The following is a 15,253-nucleotide window of genomic DNA, read 5'->3' as shown; positions in this document are numbered from 1 at the left end:
CTGTCCCTACAACCATCCAGCTCCTTCATCACCAGAGGCAGTCAGGGCTGAGGGACCGCCCTTCCCACAGAAGCACGAGTGTCATGAAAACAGTGGCAAACGTGTGACAAAATCAGGGGGTCCCTTCAGTCTCTGGGGGTTGAGAACCTGCTCCCAAAAAGCTGTTTGGCAGGAAAATTAAGTGGTTGGGCTAAGGCATGAAGTCATCACAAAACTGTTACAAAAAAGGATCTTGATATTATGTTACATTGACTTTTTTTTTTTTTCCCTTTAGCAAAAGGAAAACAGGAATTCACGGGATGGGAGTGGATATACAGAATTGCAACCTAATAGATCTGGTCTTTTCTAAGTAAGTTTGAGGGAGAATTTAATTTAAATTGGGATAATGTTTTCTCTCAATCTGTAGAAGAATCAATGGTGAGTAGGTGAAATATAAAGGACATGCTATGGAAATATTTACACAAGGTGATACTTTGGTAACTTTCTTTGGAAACTTGTGAATAAAGCAATACTGTAGGTGGAGTTCCCCTGGTCAGGAATCATGAGCTGATTGGTCTTTTTTCTACTTAATTTGAACTGCATAGATGGCTCAGCTGTACTTTAAAACCTACTGATGTGGTATTTGTTACATCCTCTTTAATTTTTGCTTTAGAAAACATTGCTCAGTGTGTATGTTCTGCTTTTAGGTCTGAAAAGAATGACAGTATTTACTGCTGGTACAGTAGGAAGTATGCATAACTTCTCTCACAAATACTCACTTCTTGGTAAAAATGGAACATTTATGGTGTCTTAGTAAAGCATTAAAATAGTTTTTATTTTTAAATTAATGTACAGAGAAGACAGTCACAGAAGGCAACAGTGAGTGGCACTTCCCTCACCCAGCTTCCTGCTGGAGTGCAAAGAACACACACACATCTACCAACACTTACAACCCTGCAAAACAAGTAACATCACAAATGTGAGCACACATGTTCTGGAACATTGTAGATGAAGTAACTGCCATTACAGGGGTCAGTATCATCTTCCTCCATCCTGACTTTTTCAGTGTGTAGATATCCTTCAGTACCAGTATGGGTTGGGGGCTGACCTGCCAGAGAGCAGCTCTGCTGAGAAGGACCTGGGAGTGTTGGTGGATGACAAGTTGTCCATGAGCTGGCAATGTGCCCTGGGGCCAGGAGGGCCAATGGGATCCCGGGGTGCACTGGGAAGAGTGTGGCCAGCAGGTCAAGGGAGGTGGTCCTGCCTCTCTGCTTGACCCTACAGAAACCACATCTGCAGTGCTGTGTCCAGTTCTGGGCTCCTCAGTACAAGAAAGGAGCTGCTGGAGAGGGTCCAATGGAGGCCACAAAGATGATTTGGGGTCTGCAGCACCTCTGTTATGAGGAGAGACTGTGGGAGCTGGGCCTGTTTAGTCTGGAGAAGGAAAGACTGAGAGGGGATCTCATCAAAGCATGTAAATATCTCAAAGGCAGGTTCCGAGAAGATGGTGCCAGACTCTGTTCAGTGGTGCCCTGGAACAGGATGAAGAACAGGATGTGTTTTAGTTTATGGCCATTACACAAGAAGCTCCACCTCAGTAGAAGGAAAAACTTTATGTTAAGGGTGGCAGAGCATTGGAACAGGCTGCCCAGGGAGGTGGTGGAATCTCCCTCTCTGGAGACATTCTAAACCCACCTGAATGCATTCCTATGTCAGCTGTTCCGGATGACCCTGCTTTGGCAGGGGGGTTGGACTGGGTGATCTCCAGAGGTCCCTTCCACCCCAACAATTCTGGGATTCTGTGAATTTTTCAAAGGGCCCCTATTTGCTCAGCAACTTATTTCCAAACTGGTCCTGAACTGCTCACTGCTCTGGTGAGCATTTGTGCAGAGGTTCAGAAAATGTGTGTTTGTGAAATAAGAAAGTTGCTATTTCTTTGCTTAGTAACATCACAGAAACATAGGACAGCTCAGGTAGGAAGGAAGCTCAAAAGATGATCTGGTCCAAACTTCCACAGGAAAAGGAGTCTAGAGGAGATCATGTCCAATTGCATCTTGAAAACCTCCAGTCATAGGAACTCTACCACATCCCTGGGTAAAAATGGTTTATCAAGAATGCAATCAAATGGTTGGGCACTGGAACAGGCTCCCCAGGGCAGTGGTCAAGAGGTGTTTGGACAATGCTCTCAGGGGCAAGGTGGGATTACTGGGGTTGTCCTGTGCAGGGCCAGGAGCTGGACTTGATGATCCTTGTGGGTCCCTTCCAACTCAGCACATTCTGTGATTTTTAAAATCCCCGTTTACCAGTAACACATCTGAACAAAAGGGGAAAGTAAGTGAAATGCCTAGTGAGACATTCTGGATCCCATTAACCGTAACGATCCCCACACCGGGCAGCAGACATTTAGTGCAGCATGTTACCAGCTCCAGGGGATTTTATCTCCCTCGAAACCCCTCTCGGCACTTTTTAGTTCCCACTTGTGTTTATTTTACAGGGCTTTACGTCTCCGGAAAAGGCCCCGGCGGCCTGCTCGGCTCGCTCCGGTGCGACCAGCGGCACATGGAACGGACCGCGGCGGGAGCGAGGCCGCCCGAGCTCGCCCCGGGGGGGGCCCCGCGGGGCCGGTGGGGCCCGCGGCCGGCCCGCATTTTTTTCACTGGGGGGCGGCAGCGCGGGCCGGGCGCTCCCGGGGCTCCTCCCGCCAGTGCTGATCCCGATCCCGGTGCCGATCCCGGTGTGTCCCGGCGTGTCCCGGTCGCTCCCGGGCCATGTCGGACCGGCCGCGGTACCACGTGACGCCGCGGCGGGCGCTCCGCGCGCGGGCGGAAGCGGAGGGGGCCGGTCCCGGTCCCGCCCCGCGGGAAGGGAGCCCCGCGGAGCCGCCCCCGCCGCCGCGGGAAGGCGGCAGCTGCGGCACCGGGCGGGGACGGGCGCGGGCGCGGGGACGGGGGCGAGGGCGAGGCCGGGGCAGGGGCCGGCGGCGCGGCGCGGCGGCGGGCGGGATGTTGGGCGGCGGTGGCGGCGAGGACGAGGCGGCCCCGGCGGGCGGCCCCGGCGTGTCCCCGGCGGACGAGGCCGGGTTGAAGCGGCGGCGGAAGAGCCCCCGGCTGGCGGCGCGGCCCGACGGGCCCCAGGATGAGGCGGACGGCGCGGCCCGGCCCGACGCGGTGGACGGTGAGCGGCGCGGGCGGGCGCAGCGCCGCGCGGTGGATCCTGCGGTTGAGGGCGCGGCGGGGAGGCGCGGAGCGGGGCGGGCGGGCGGGCTCACCCTGTGGTTCCCCCCCGGGGCAAGGGGCGTTGGGGCGGGATTGCCCCGCTGGAAGCACCGCGGGCTCCCGGCGGGTTTGAACACGCGGCTGGTGCGCTGGGAAGGCTGTCAGGCCCGAGCCTCGAGCGGGCTTCAGCTGAGCTGCACGGCCTCGCCCCTCACCTGTTTCTCGTTTCAGGGGACGAGCTTCACTTTGGGACCCCAGACTCCCTGACGCGACCCCCTATAAAAGCGTATAGATCGCCAGGTAGGCTTTAACTCCCAGTGGGTACTGTCCGCGCCGCTGGCAAAGGGGCTGCGATGCCCAAAACTTGAGGAAATGGAGATTATTGTTTTTAGTTTTTACCGTGGCTCTGGCGCACACGTGAGGAAATCCCGCTGCGGCTTCTGTACCGTACACGAGGGATGGAAGGAGAAACCCTCCTCTAAAGGCTCGGTGCTTGCAGAGCACGCCGAAGCCCTGTTTCTCCTATTGCATCACTTGGAACAGTGTTTTATCACAGCACTACGATGGGGAATACCTGATTTTACTAACGGTGCTTGGTTTTGAAAGCCCAGATTTAAATAAGGTATCCTGAGCTGCAGAAATAGATCCCCCAAAGGCTGTGCTCTGTAGAGGGAGCAGCAGTGCTTGTGAGGAAGTGCATAATTAGGGCTTGGCTGTCCTTCCTTTGAAGCACCGGGCATGGTCTGGTACTTGCTCCTGGACTGGGCTGCACAAGCTGTTGTGTTGGCGCTGTGTGGCACCTTCTTGGTGCTTTAGTTGATGAAATCTGTATCCTTCTCAAACTGGAGAGAGTTACTAACTGTGCAGTGCAGTCGTGTGGCTTTAGCCTGTGATTTGATCAGAAATCTATGAGTAAATTGTACTTCCCTTTTACTCTGTTTTAGGACGTGTACGTTATCAGTGTGTGGCAATGCTCAGGGATGAGTTGGGCTAGTCTGGGCCTGTTCTGCATTCCCAGACAAGTTCTTGTCCCCATGCTCTTTCTACAATTCCAGTGCACGGCCTTGATTATGTGGCACTGCCCTTAAAAAGGGCTGCCAATATCCTGCTTCAGAAGCAGGATTTCCAGGAGGCGTGGAAAAATCTTATCTTGAGGGAGAAAAAGCAAGGTTGTAAGTATTTCTTTGGAAAAGTACAGAGGTTTATCTGTGAAATAAAGCTGTGGCAAGCTGTTGCTCCCACATGGTGGCTGACAGGGTACTAAGAGGCTTAGTGTTTTAAAGGTGGCTGGGCTGCTTTAGGGGAGGTGCAGCTGAGTGTTGATTTTTTTTTAATTAGACTTCTCTAAAAATGAGTCTGGGTGGAGATGTCCTACCCCCACCTCCCCGAGCTCTTAGCAGCTGTATTGGATTATAGTCACAACAGGTGTAAAAATATGATAAGAGACTCTATTTGTTTATGTAGAACCAGAGAAGCTTTCCCCCCTCAGAGTCCTCCCACCTGTTGTAGTATTATGTTTTTCCTGCAGAGTTTAGGGGATAGTCTGTGAGGCAGAGGGACAAGCAGGGTGGGTTTTTATAGGAACATAATAGTCCTGTTTTCCTGAGAACAGAATGGAAGCAAAACCACAACTTGAGAAACTGGTTTCTGGCTTCTGCGTAGAGGTTTTAAATATAGATCAGGCAACTTGCTTGTAGAGCTGTAAAGCTTTAAGAGCCTACAAACCCTGCCTTGGATCAAGCAGCTTCTAGATCAGTGAGCTGAAGAGACGTGCTTGCAATTGGTCTGTAAGTTGTCTTAAAATATGGAAATAGGGCATATGAGTTAAAGGAGTTTGTGCTCTCTGTCACTGCTGTGGAACAGGGCAGCAAGCGCATCTCAGGCTCATCTCTGTTAAAAAAGATTTTGAGCCTGCAGGGACAGAGAGGCACTAAACTTAAAAGAGCTATTTCCACTATGTTAAAATAGTGGCTTTATATTTTGGTTTATAAACCTGTAGTTTGTGAACTCACAGATTTCTAAACCCTTTGATGAGCCTGGGCTATGAAATGGAGAGAGTAAGAAGATCACTCTCTCCTGGCAGGTGGCTGGCTAGCAGATTTATGGTGGGTTGAAAAAACCCTCACTAACTGCGTGGGAGGCAGGAATGAGCCTTTGGGTTGGAGGCTTAGGCATTGCAGGGAAAGAACAGGCATGTCTGGAGTGGAATTACATATATTTCTAGGAAAGTTAAACTTCATAAAGGGGATACCCACTGGTGGTACAGAAGGTGCTGGTTCACAAGCTGCCTTCATGAGAGAAATGAACTTGTATGTATACAAACCTTTCCTTTGTACAACAACTTCTAAGAACTCTTTGAGACAGAGTACTGCTGGATGCGAAGAAGAGGAGAGGAATTAAAAAGCAGGGACTGCACTGAGTAGCCCTCTTTAGACTCACAGATCTGTCTGGTCTTCTGGTCACCACTACTAGTGAGATTTTCTTGCAAAGCCCCGGTACATAGTGAAATATTATGGGTATGTTGTTTGGCATTTCTGAAAATCAAGTAATTTAGTGAGTCTCTTCATTCTTAGCTTTGTGGGAAATCAATCACTTACCAGCTTTTTAGGATGGATCTGAAAATACAGCGTCCCCATCACTGTGTGCAGATACTTTACTATTGCACCTGTAACTTAGTTTAAAATGTACAGTTTTCACCCATTTTTGTGGTTTGGGTGGGTTTGGTGTTTTGGTTTTTTTTTTTTTCTCCTTTGTGTGTTTTACGTACACTGGCTTGCTAAAGCTGCCAGAACACATTAGGAAAAAGTCTCTTTTCTTTCTTGGAGTAAAATTACTAAACACTAGGTGGCAAGCTGTGCGTTGCCCTTGGCGTGTGGTAAAAGAGCTGCAGAAACACATTAAACCCCGGGAGAACCCTGCACTGTTTAAAGAATTAAAGGGCCAAGTGTGAATGTTAGAAAATGTTTTTTATCAGTTGTATTTTTCTCTTTGCTGTTTCCTCTGCTGATGCCCTTCAGCTTGATCGTTGTACCATGGTCTCTGTTCCACAACTGTACTGCAGCTTTTATTCTGTATGTGGACTTTTTTTTTCAACCCCTTGAATTTTGGAAACCGTGTGGTTGCACTTTATCCTTTCAAATCTCTTTTCCTGGTGTTCTGCTTTTCACTGGCTTCCCAGCCCTGACCTTTGCTCTGTGACTCCTGCCATCTTTTAGGGATGTACCCTTTCTAGTTAGTTGCATTAACTAAGTTGGGTTTCACAGCTGAATGACTCTGTAATTTGGCAGACAACCTAAAGGTGTTGGTTTAGGTTGTTCCTAGCTACCTGAGGGGGTTGAATTAGGAGCAGGGGTACCCTAGGTTGCCCTTATGGTTATTGAAAGAGGATGGCTTGGATTACATAAAAAGGGGAATTATGTTCTATATTTGCTTCTCTCTCTTTTCCTCTTTGCCTCATGCTACATAAGACAGCACAATTGTTGTTTGTAAGTTGTGAGCCCAAAGATGTGGGAAAAACTCTCTATATTTCCATGGTGTGTATTTTTTAGTTTACACTGAATCCCTCTAGTGTAGAGCATTTTGTGGCTCTTAGCACTCGTGTTTTTAAGCCAAGGATTCCTAAAAATAAAAATAAAAAAAAATAAAAGGTGTGGCAATGTTAGACAGGTATATTTGTAGTGAACTCATATTTACTGTAAGCTTTTCAAGTCTTAGTTGCTTTTGGTTATGTTGTAAGAAAGTAACTCTTGGGAGGTCCCAACTTGGAAAATTTACTGATTTAGATCACGGATGTTCTGAAACTATGTCTTGGTCCTTCAGATTTATGATGTTACCAATCCTCTTTTTGTTCTTTTTTTGCCTCCTGGCAGGTGGTTCTACAGTTTACTCTGAAGAGACTCCAGTAAAGGAAAAAGCAAAGGTTTATGACAGTAATGAAATCAAGAAACCGGCAGGACGACCAAACGTTTATACATCAAAAGGTAACACATTTTCCCAGTGCCTTTTCCAAGATATAACAAATGATTGCTTCTGTTAGAAGAGGGGGGGGTTGTCGAGCTGAAATCTGAATGGATTAAAAATGTTTTTTAAAAAAATAAATGTTCAGTGTGTACTCCTGCCCGAGTCAAAAGTAAAATTGATTGTGGTATGATGATCATCTGCTTGGGTGTAAAACCTTAATGTTCAAGAAAATGCAGATTTTAACTTTGATAAATACACAGCTGTCTGGTTTTTGAAAAACAAAAATATGAGTGATGTCATACCTTCCTCAAAAACTGTTCTGAGAGTGGATCTTTAATTGCCTCAGGTGAAGAAACCCAAAACTTCTTTTTTCAAAAAGATGACTTACCTTTGACTTAAGCAGGGGACTTCCAAGTGAGGGAGCACTTTGCTCATTGCTCAGAGATTCTTCTCGATGTTTTACAGAAGCACTGGGGGTATACAAGGAGGAAAAAAAAAATGGGATCATTTTTAGCCAAGCAGAAGGTTAGTACAGGTGGTTTGAATACATCCAAATGGATACACTAGGTAAGGGAGGTTTTTAGGAGTTGGCTCAGGCAGCCAAGGACATGTTTGCCAGGGTCCCCACAGGTTTGATCACGGTGCTGTTAAGGTAATAGCTTTACTCTGTTTCTTTTTCTCCCTTCTGTTGAACAGTTTTGGTTTCAGAAGCGACAAATATTGTACCCTGCATTAGCAATCAGTTAATGCTGCTGATTTGCCATCCTTTGCACTATACTGTCAGTGCATCAATACTTAAAAAAAAAATAAGAAGGATGATTTTGTGTCATATTGGGAAAAGCAGGGTGAAGGGCAAATTAAGCCCTTGCTAAGCTTTCTCTGGCTACAGAGGAGATGAAAAGGGGTCCAAGAGGCTGTCATATGGTGCAGGCTTGGTTTGGCAGCACAGCATATACTCCTGCCATAATAAGCTTTGTGGATTTCATAGAAAGAGCTAAAAGACTGTATGGCTGCTCTGCCTGATTCTGGCCTCTGATGTGGTAACTTTGTGCTTTGGTTTCAGAAATAAAGGCTGACTTCCCTGAGAAAAAGCAAGAGCACTTCTCAACTTTTACACCACAGAGTAAGTAAAAAAAAAAAAAAAAAAAAGGCATACTTAGTCTTTCCTTGTAATTAAGGGAAAAGTATAGAATTATTTTCCTTTCCTCTGCTTCTGGTTTTTCTTGTGCCCTGGGACACTGTCTGGGAAGATGGAAGGGGACCTAGGAGGCAGATTGAAATGGAAGCTGGAGAAGGCAGCACACTCCAGAGTCAGAGCCCTTCTATGAGGTTATTCAACTTGCTGACCACAGAAAATGCCCCATTCTTCTTTTTTGTTTTTCTTTTTTGGCTGGGTTAGGAAATGGAGTTGACTCATGGAGCTGTAAGTGCAGAGCACGGACTTGTGGCTTTGTGGGGTTGAGCTGAGAAAGGGAACAAAACCTTTGTCTTTTGGTGGCAATGAATGTTAGTCTGTACTCAACACCTTACCTTTTATCCTTTCTCTGAGAAAGAGTGGCTGAATTAGTTGTCATATACTCCTGGAAAGGAGCAGCATTTTTCTTTGCTGGCAAAATCCAGTCTGGTCATCTAATGACCAACTCCTTGTGCAGATTTTTGGTTGGTTTTGTGGGTTTATTGTTTCTGGTTTTGTTTTTGTTTTGTTGTGTTGTTTTCTGTTGTTTTTTTTTTTTGTCCTATTGGAGGAGTACTTGAAAGAAGAAGAAAAATAATGTAAATAATGTTCTAAATTCCTAGTAATGTCCTGGTGCTTGTTTCTGTCTTCAACAGGTATAGATAAACAAAGTCTTGTAAATCAGAATTCAGTCTGGAGAACCTGGGAGGGTAGTTCAGGTGTTTGTTTCTTTTTGGTTTTTTTTTTTGTTTTGTTTTGTTTTGTTTTGTTTTTAAAAACTGTGGTGCCTTCTGGAAGAGCAGCTCATCTTGTGGTAGCTGCAGATCTGTGAATGCCTTTGAAGAATGAATTGAGGCAAGGAGTTCTTGCTAGTCTGGTACTTTTTCTTTCCTGTGCCAGAGGTAATAGGTGCTGCAGGAGTGACTAGTTGTGTGTTGGGTGAAGAACTTGGGAAGATCACTTGAAACTCTGAAAGCTCTAAGGTTTCTGCAGAATTTACACTTTTTGAGTTAGGCAATGCAAATAATTTGCTTGGCCTCTGTGCAAATTGTGTTGTAAATAAGGCAAGATTCTTAGGCAGGGTAGGATTTGGTTCTAGACTGTTTATTGAATTACTTTTTCCTTTAGGGAATGAGTTATAGATGTCTCCTAAATATGAAACCTAGTCTCTGCAAACAGGGCTTCATTGTGAAGTGTTACAGAATCGAGGTGATTTTGATCTGCTAACTATTAGAAGACTGAGATAAGCTTAGCCAGTGAGAAGCTCCATGGCTGTGCCCTTTTGGGGCAGGGGGTTGAAATTACAGAATAGTGTAGTTCATTAAGCCAGTTAAGCTCCAGCTTAAACCAGAGCTGCTTTTAGCACCTTCTATGATTACATTCATACAGAAACAAGGTTACAGAATTTATTTCAGTGTCTTTAAATAACTACTCTGGGGTGTGTTTGTTCAGTTTATTCTCAATAGTGCCATTGAAAGTGTCCTGATTTGGTTATATATTATTAAAGAGCCCTCAGCTTTGAACCAGTTGCTGTTGTTCACAAGGAGCCAGAAATTCTCATGTCTTTTTAATTAACTGACTAAATGCAGAAAACATGCTGACCAGTAATTGCACTGTATATATTCATACCAGTCTCTTGGGAAAGTTGTTCATAACACTTTTATGGATAATGCCTCTTGTACACTGCTGTCTGAGCCCATTTAAATAAATAAAACCAAAAGTATATTTTGAAGTTGAAAGCTTCCATTTTGCTTTAAAAGCACAATTCATCCTGAAAAGCTGACTGCTGATGAAGCAGGCCTCCAACCCAAGCTGCATGGAGAGGGAAAATAAGACTGTGTATTTAACAGATTCCTTTGGTTTTGCTGCTTATATCTTGCATTATGTTGGTTTTCTAGTATGTCCATTAATTGAGTTTCCATTTTCACGTCCCTCAAATTCTTAAGCAAAATTGGGAAACTTGACTGGGACGTGGGACCCTTGTGCAGAAAATAACAGGATGTTAAATCTCTGCCATTTTGTTACCTTGTACTTGAAATCTGCTTTTATTTGTGTAATTTTTCAAGAGTTAAAGTCTTTGGGGATGATTTGTGGGAGTTTGAGGACTTGAGGTTTTTATGCAAGATTGTCAGGATGGCTTGAGAACTGGCATTTGGTAAATAGATGGAGAGTTGGTTATAACTGTTATCTTTGGGTTTTTTCTCATGTTCCTTTCTTAATCTCTTAACAGGCAGAAGTAAATCTCAGTATCAGTCCAGTGTGGGGAAGCAGTCACAGCCTTTGGCTAAAAGTAAGACTTCTGCTTTCACTTCTGTTTCATGCTTGTGTTACATTTAACCATTTTCATGCCTTTCCAATTGCCACAATTCCTGGTAACTGGTGTTCAGCCGAGGGTCCTTGCCAGAACAGATGACTTGCTTGGTGTAGGGCACGTGTTATCAGCACGAAGGAAGGAAGGGTGTTGTGTAATAAGTAACATTTTCACCTGAATTTAAGGTCTTCCCTCTGTAATGTTTACAAGATTAACGCTGAGGCAGGCCTAGTGGTGGTGTTATTTAACCATTGTTGGGTGACTGTCCTGATAAAAGTTAGGGTATGAAAAGGTAGCATAGGGCACACAGTTCCTCCTGTTTCCAGGAAGATTGGTGTATTTTGTCACTAATTTTACTGGGAACAGAATCAAGCTTGTAGTACACGGAACAGTTATTAAATTAATTTAACTGTTTAAATAAGAAACCAAATTGAAGTAGTTTCCTGTGCACTGTTTGCTGTGTGTACTCTTTGTACAGAAGCTCACTGATCCAAAGGCCACAAACTTTTTCTGATAGTGCTGACCACCAGTGTTTGAGATGCAAATATTGCTGCAGGAACTATTTTTTATCCTTGTGGGACTAAGGAAAGAGAAATAACACAGAAACATTCTGGTGCTGCCAGGTTTTGTAGAGGGCATTTGCTGCAGAGCCTAACTGTAGGAAAAATCATGAGCTTTTTCAGGACCAGTTTTAAACTCTTAGTTTGGATTTGGTTGAATAGAACAAAGTATTGATAAACTTTAGGAAATAATCCTTTTTCAGAAGAATGTCCAATTTCTTAGTCAATCCAGAAATGTGTAAAAATGTTCTTTTTATTAATGCTGTTTCTTCACTAAGTTGCTGAAGAAGTTCAAATCTGTGTTTTGTGGGTTTGTTTGCCTTTTTTTTTAAGCTAGAACATGTCTGTGCTCTTCAACTACTGTACTGGTAGCTTGAGAATGGGATGATTTCACTGAATTCTACTGTTTCCTCTTATTTTCCTCTCACTTGTTGACTTCTGATGCCTTTTAAAACAATGTTTAAACATTGCTTTCTTCTTGTTTGCTCCCTTTTTCTATAGATGACGGTGAATCGCAGAGTGGGTTTCACAAGGGCCAGACTTTTTTACTGGTTCTCTTAATTAGTATCCCATTGCTTTATGTCTTCTGGAGCGGAATTCCAAGTCTTCTGTATGGGACTTCAAGTAGAGATGCTGAAATTCTGCAAACGTTTCGGGCCCGGATGAAGGAACTGAAAAATACTTACCAAAGTCAGGACCCCAATCTGTGGAGAAGAGCCCGCGTGTTCCTTGAGAAACGTCTTAACACTTCCCATCTGCACCTGGAGCCGGCTATCCTGCTGTTCACAGCTGGCCGGGAAGCTGAGAAGGCACTGAGGTGCCTGAGTAATGAGATTGCCGATGCTTTTGCCTTCTCCCAGAACGCTACCACCATCCAGATCGATGGGGTGGACAAGGCCCTGCTGGACAGTGACGACGTCAAGGTGGAGGTGGATAAAGAGCTCAGCTCTGGGTTCAGTAAAGGCAAGAAGGTGGCAGTGGTGCATCGATTCGAGTCACTGCCTGCAGGCTCCACCCTGATCTTTTACAAGTACTGTGACCACGAAAACGCGGCGTTTAAGGACGTGGCCCTTCTGCTGACGGTTCTCCTGGACGAGCAGTCTCTGGGAAAGAGCCTCACCTTTCAAGAAGTGGAGGAGAAAGTCCGGGATTTCCTCCAGGCAAAGTTCATCAGCTCAGATGTTCCTAGTTCTTACAATGGCATGGACACAGATAAGCTGAGTGGACTGTGGAGCCGGATATCTCATCTCGTGCTGCCTGTTTGGCCAGAAAAGGGCCTCCCTGTGGAGGGATGCACGTAAAAGTTACTGGAGAGGACTCAGGAAAGGAGGAAGACACAAATGTACGTTGCAGTGGCTGAACAGGGAAGAACTTGCTGCTGCTGAGCTCAGACAGCAGTGTAAAAGTCCTTTCTGTGCAGAGGCATTCCACCAGCTGGTGGGGTTGTTTCTGCTAAAGTAACTGGGACTTCTCTAAATAAACTACAGAGTGTAAGCAATGAACTTGCTGGTTGTTGGTAAGTTGTGTTCAGTGACGTGTCCAGCCTTGCTGTCCTGGAGCTGGGCGTAAGTGTCCATCAGTGCAGAATCACTCATCTGCCTGTGGAGCTGACTTGATGCGCTGTTGGCTTTGCTCTGAGGATCCTTTTCTGGTGGTGCATAAAGCTGGTGTTTCATTTGACAAGGTAACAGAATGCAAAAATATCACCTTCATCTGCCAGAGATGCTGAAAATGATGATAAAGTGATGCAAGCACAAGCTTTTTCTTGATCCATCCGATCACAACATATATGTCAGCTGTTTCAGGCCACTTCTGGAAGTGGCAAAATTGCTTGAAAAATCTGTGACTTGCAGAGAACCTTCCAACAAGCATTCTTCCCTTAAACCAGCCTTCCCTAAACAGTTCTGGAGAGTAAGAAAAGCTGAGGTACAAAGGCTTGCTTAAGGTTAGTAGTACTGACATCAGTTAAATAATCCCTCAGCACCTCTTTGCCTGGCTCCTTCCAGGAATTCTCTACTCTTTGTCGAAGTTCTGCAAGTCTTAAAATTTGGAGGGAAAGAATAAAATGTCAGCCCTGTGTGTGTACTATCTCCTTTCCAAACAAAATTTTAGGAAGACGTAGATTATTTCTCGTTTTACTAAGATTGTTATTTTTTCATCCAGAGAATTTATTTATTTGTGGTACTTGGTATCCCAGAAAAGTAACAATTCTTCTTGTATCTGTGTATAACCTGCAGCTTGCTGTATAACCTTCTAGCAAAGAACAGATTTGCAATGCCTGCTTTTAAAATGTTTTTTTAGTCTCTCATGTCAAGAATTCCTCACACCAGATTAAAAACAAAAACATGTACCTGTTTCTATTGTAAGTACTTTGTGTAAAAAAAAAAAGAGAATTGCAGCACTTCCATTTCATTGCTGTTACTTTATGCTCTCAGCTATTGGTCCGTGTACATTTGGTTTTATTGAGTATGAAGGAGCATGTGAAGATCCTCTCAAATTAATAGGATGTTTTCTTGTAACAGCTGAGAGATTGGGCCCCTTGAGCTGTCCTGTTGCAAAAAATCCTTTCTAATCAGGAAAAACCTATTGAGGAGCTGGAGCTTCTGGCTTCTTTGTTCAAGGAAAGGTTGAGGATGTTAAGGGAATGGACCAAAATCACCTGAAGCATATCAAAGAACACAGTTTGAGAGACACAGAGCTGTGGTCACTTAAACTAGAGGTGGATCTGTTCTAACCACTGGGAGCCAGCAATGGATAGGGCTTCCTATTTTAATGGGAGAAATAAAACCAGTAAAAAGACGTGGAAGTGCTGTTGTTCTGGATGTTTAAGAATAGCTCAGGAAGGAAAAGATGGCATTTACATTTTGAACATTTCACTGGACAAATGTTTTTTTTAAAAAAAGCAACAACTGTGATTTATTTCCAAATGTGTCCTGATAGCATATTTGTTTGTATATTATGGAAACTATTTTAGTAATGATTCAAAATAAATATACTGGTTTGTTTTATAAGCTGTTCTAAGATTCGTCTACTGAATTTTAAGTGGTCAGACTTTTTTTGAACATACTTAAGTCGTTCATTTTACCTTTGCTCAAATACAAATGCTTAAAATACAACCTTTTGCAAAATTTAGAACTTCTAAGAAACTTTAGTGGAGTGATAGATACTGGGATGCAGATGTGTATATTCCATAATATCAGGCCTTCTCTCTGGCAGGGAATGTTTCAGGAGATAGCTGTGCAATGTTTTTGGTGTTCTTGTACTAATTCCCCAGTTCTGATTTCAGCTGGAACTAATGATAAGATACGGTTCACTTGTTTCATTAGCCCAGTACAAGAGTCAGCAGCTGACAAAAGGGATGACTTCATTCTTGTTCCACTCCTGGCTGCATGTTCTGTACCTTTGCTGTTGCAAACTAGTGCACTGTGAACTGACTGGAGGGACAGTCTTACTGAAAAGTGACTTAGGAAAAAATTATCAGAACTGGCAACCACAAAAAAGATGAAGTTGTGACATGAAAGGAGGAGATTGCATGCCTCCATTTCATACAAACCCTCCATATTTAATCCAGGTTATATTCTGTTTCTAAAACTTCCCCCCTCTTATGGGTATTAAAAGAGCTATGTTCCTGTTTCAAGAGAAAATAGGAAGGTGCCTGGAAACTAAAGACTTCATGTTCTGCTTAATGTTGTGCCAGTCAAAGGAGAATCACTTGTTGTTAACTGTAAGGAAAGTGAAGTGTATTTACAAATATATGGTGGGCTGCATAGTCTGGAAAAATAAATGAAAAGCAAGACGGTGTAGGCAGTGACCCCTTCTGTAGGAGGCAAAAGGCTCAGGATTAGAAGACTTTTGCAGGTCCTTTTGTAGCTGTTTGTGGCTTTGTCCTTAAAAGGCTCTCACTAAATATCCACAGGTGCTTAATGCCGATCTCATTAAGCAACTCCTACTCAGCCAGAGGTGAAGAGTAATGTCTGTCTGTGTTGCTCACGGGCAGCTGATTACTATCCTCCTTGTGTAATTATTTCATTGCCTGCAGCAAACAGAGCCATTT

The 15,253-nt window shown here is 44.3% G+C and overlaps 1 protein-coding gene across 1 annotated transcript; it reads left to right on the top strand.

Moving 5' to 3' along the window:
• The first annotated feature begins 2,981 nt into the window (after window positions 1-2,981).
• LOC116791082 (torsin-1A-interacting protein 1-like) lies at window positions 2,982-14,210 on the top strand. The gene is made up of 6 exons (XM_032696763.1): window positions 2,982-3,153; window positions 3,426-3,494; window positions 7,064-7,174; window positions 8,218-8,277; window positions 10,559-10,618; window positions 11,701-14,210. The coding sequence occupies exons 1-6, from the start codon at window positions 2,982-2,984 to the stop codon at window positions 12,498-12,500; spliced, it is 1,272 nt and encodes a 423-aa protein (XP_032552654.1). The 3' UTR covers window positions 12,501-14,210.
• Window positions 14,211-15,253: the final 1,043 nt, after the last annotated feature.

The sequence above is a fragment of the Chiroxiphia lanceolata genome, chromosome 9 (genome assembly GCF_009829145.1).
Source record: "Chiroxiphia lanceolata isolate bChiLan1 chromosome 9, bChiLan1.pri, whole genome shotgun sequence".
Classification (NCBI taxonomy): Eukaryota; Metazoa; Chordata; class Aves; order Passeriformes; family Pipridae; genus Chiroxiphia; species Chiroxiphia lanceolata.
The sequence above is the reverse complement of the archived record's forward strand: the minus strand, read 5'-3'. Positions and strand labels throughout refer to the sequence as shown.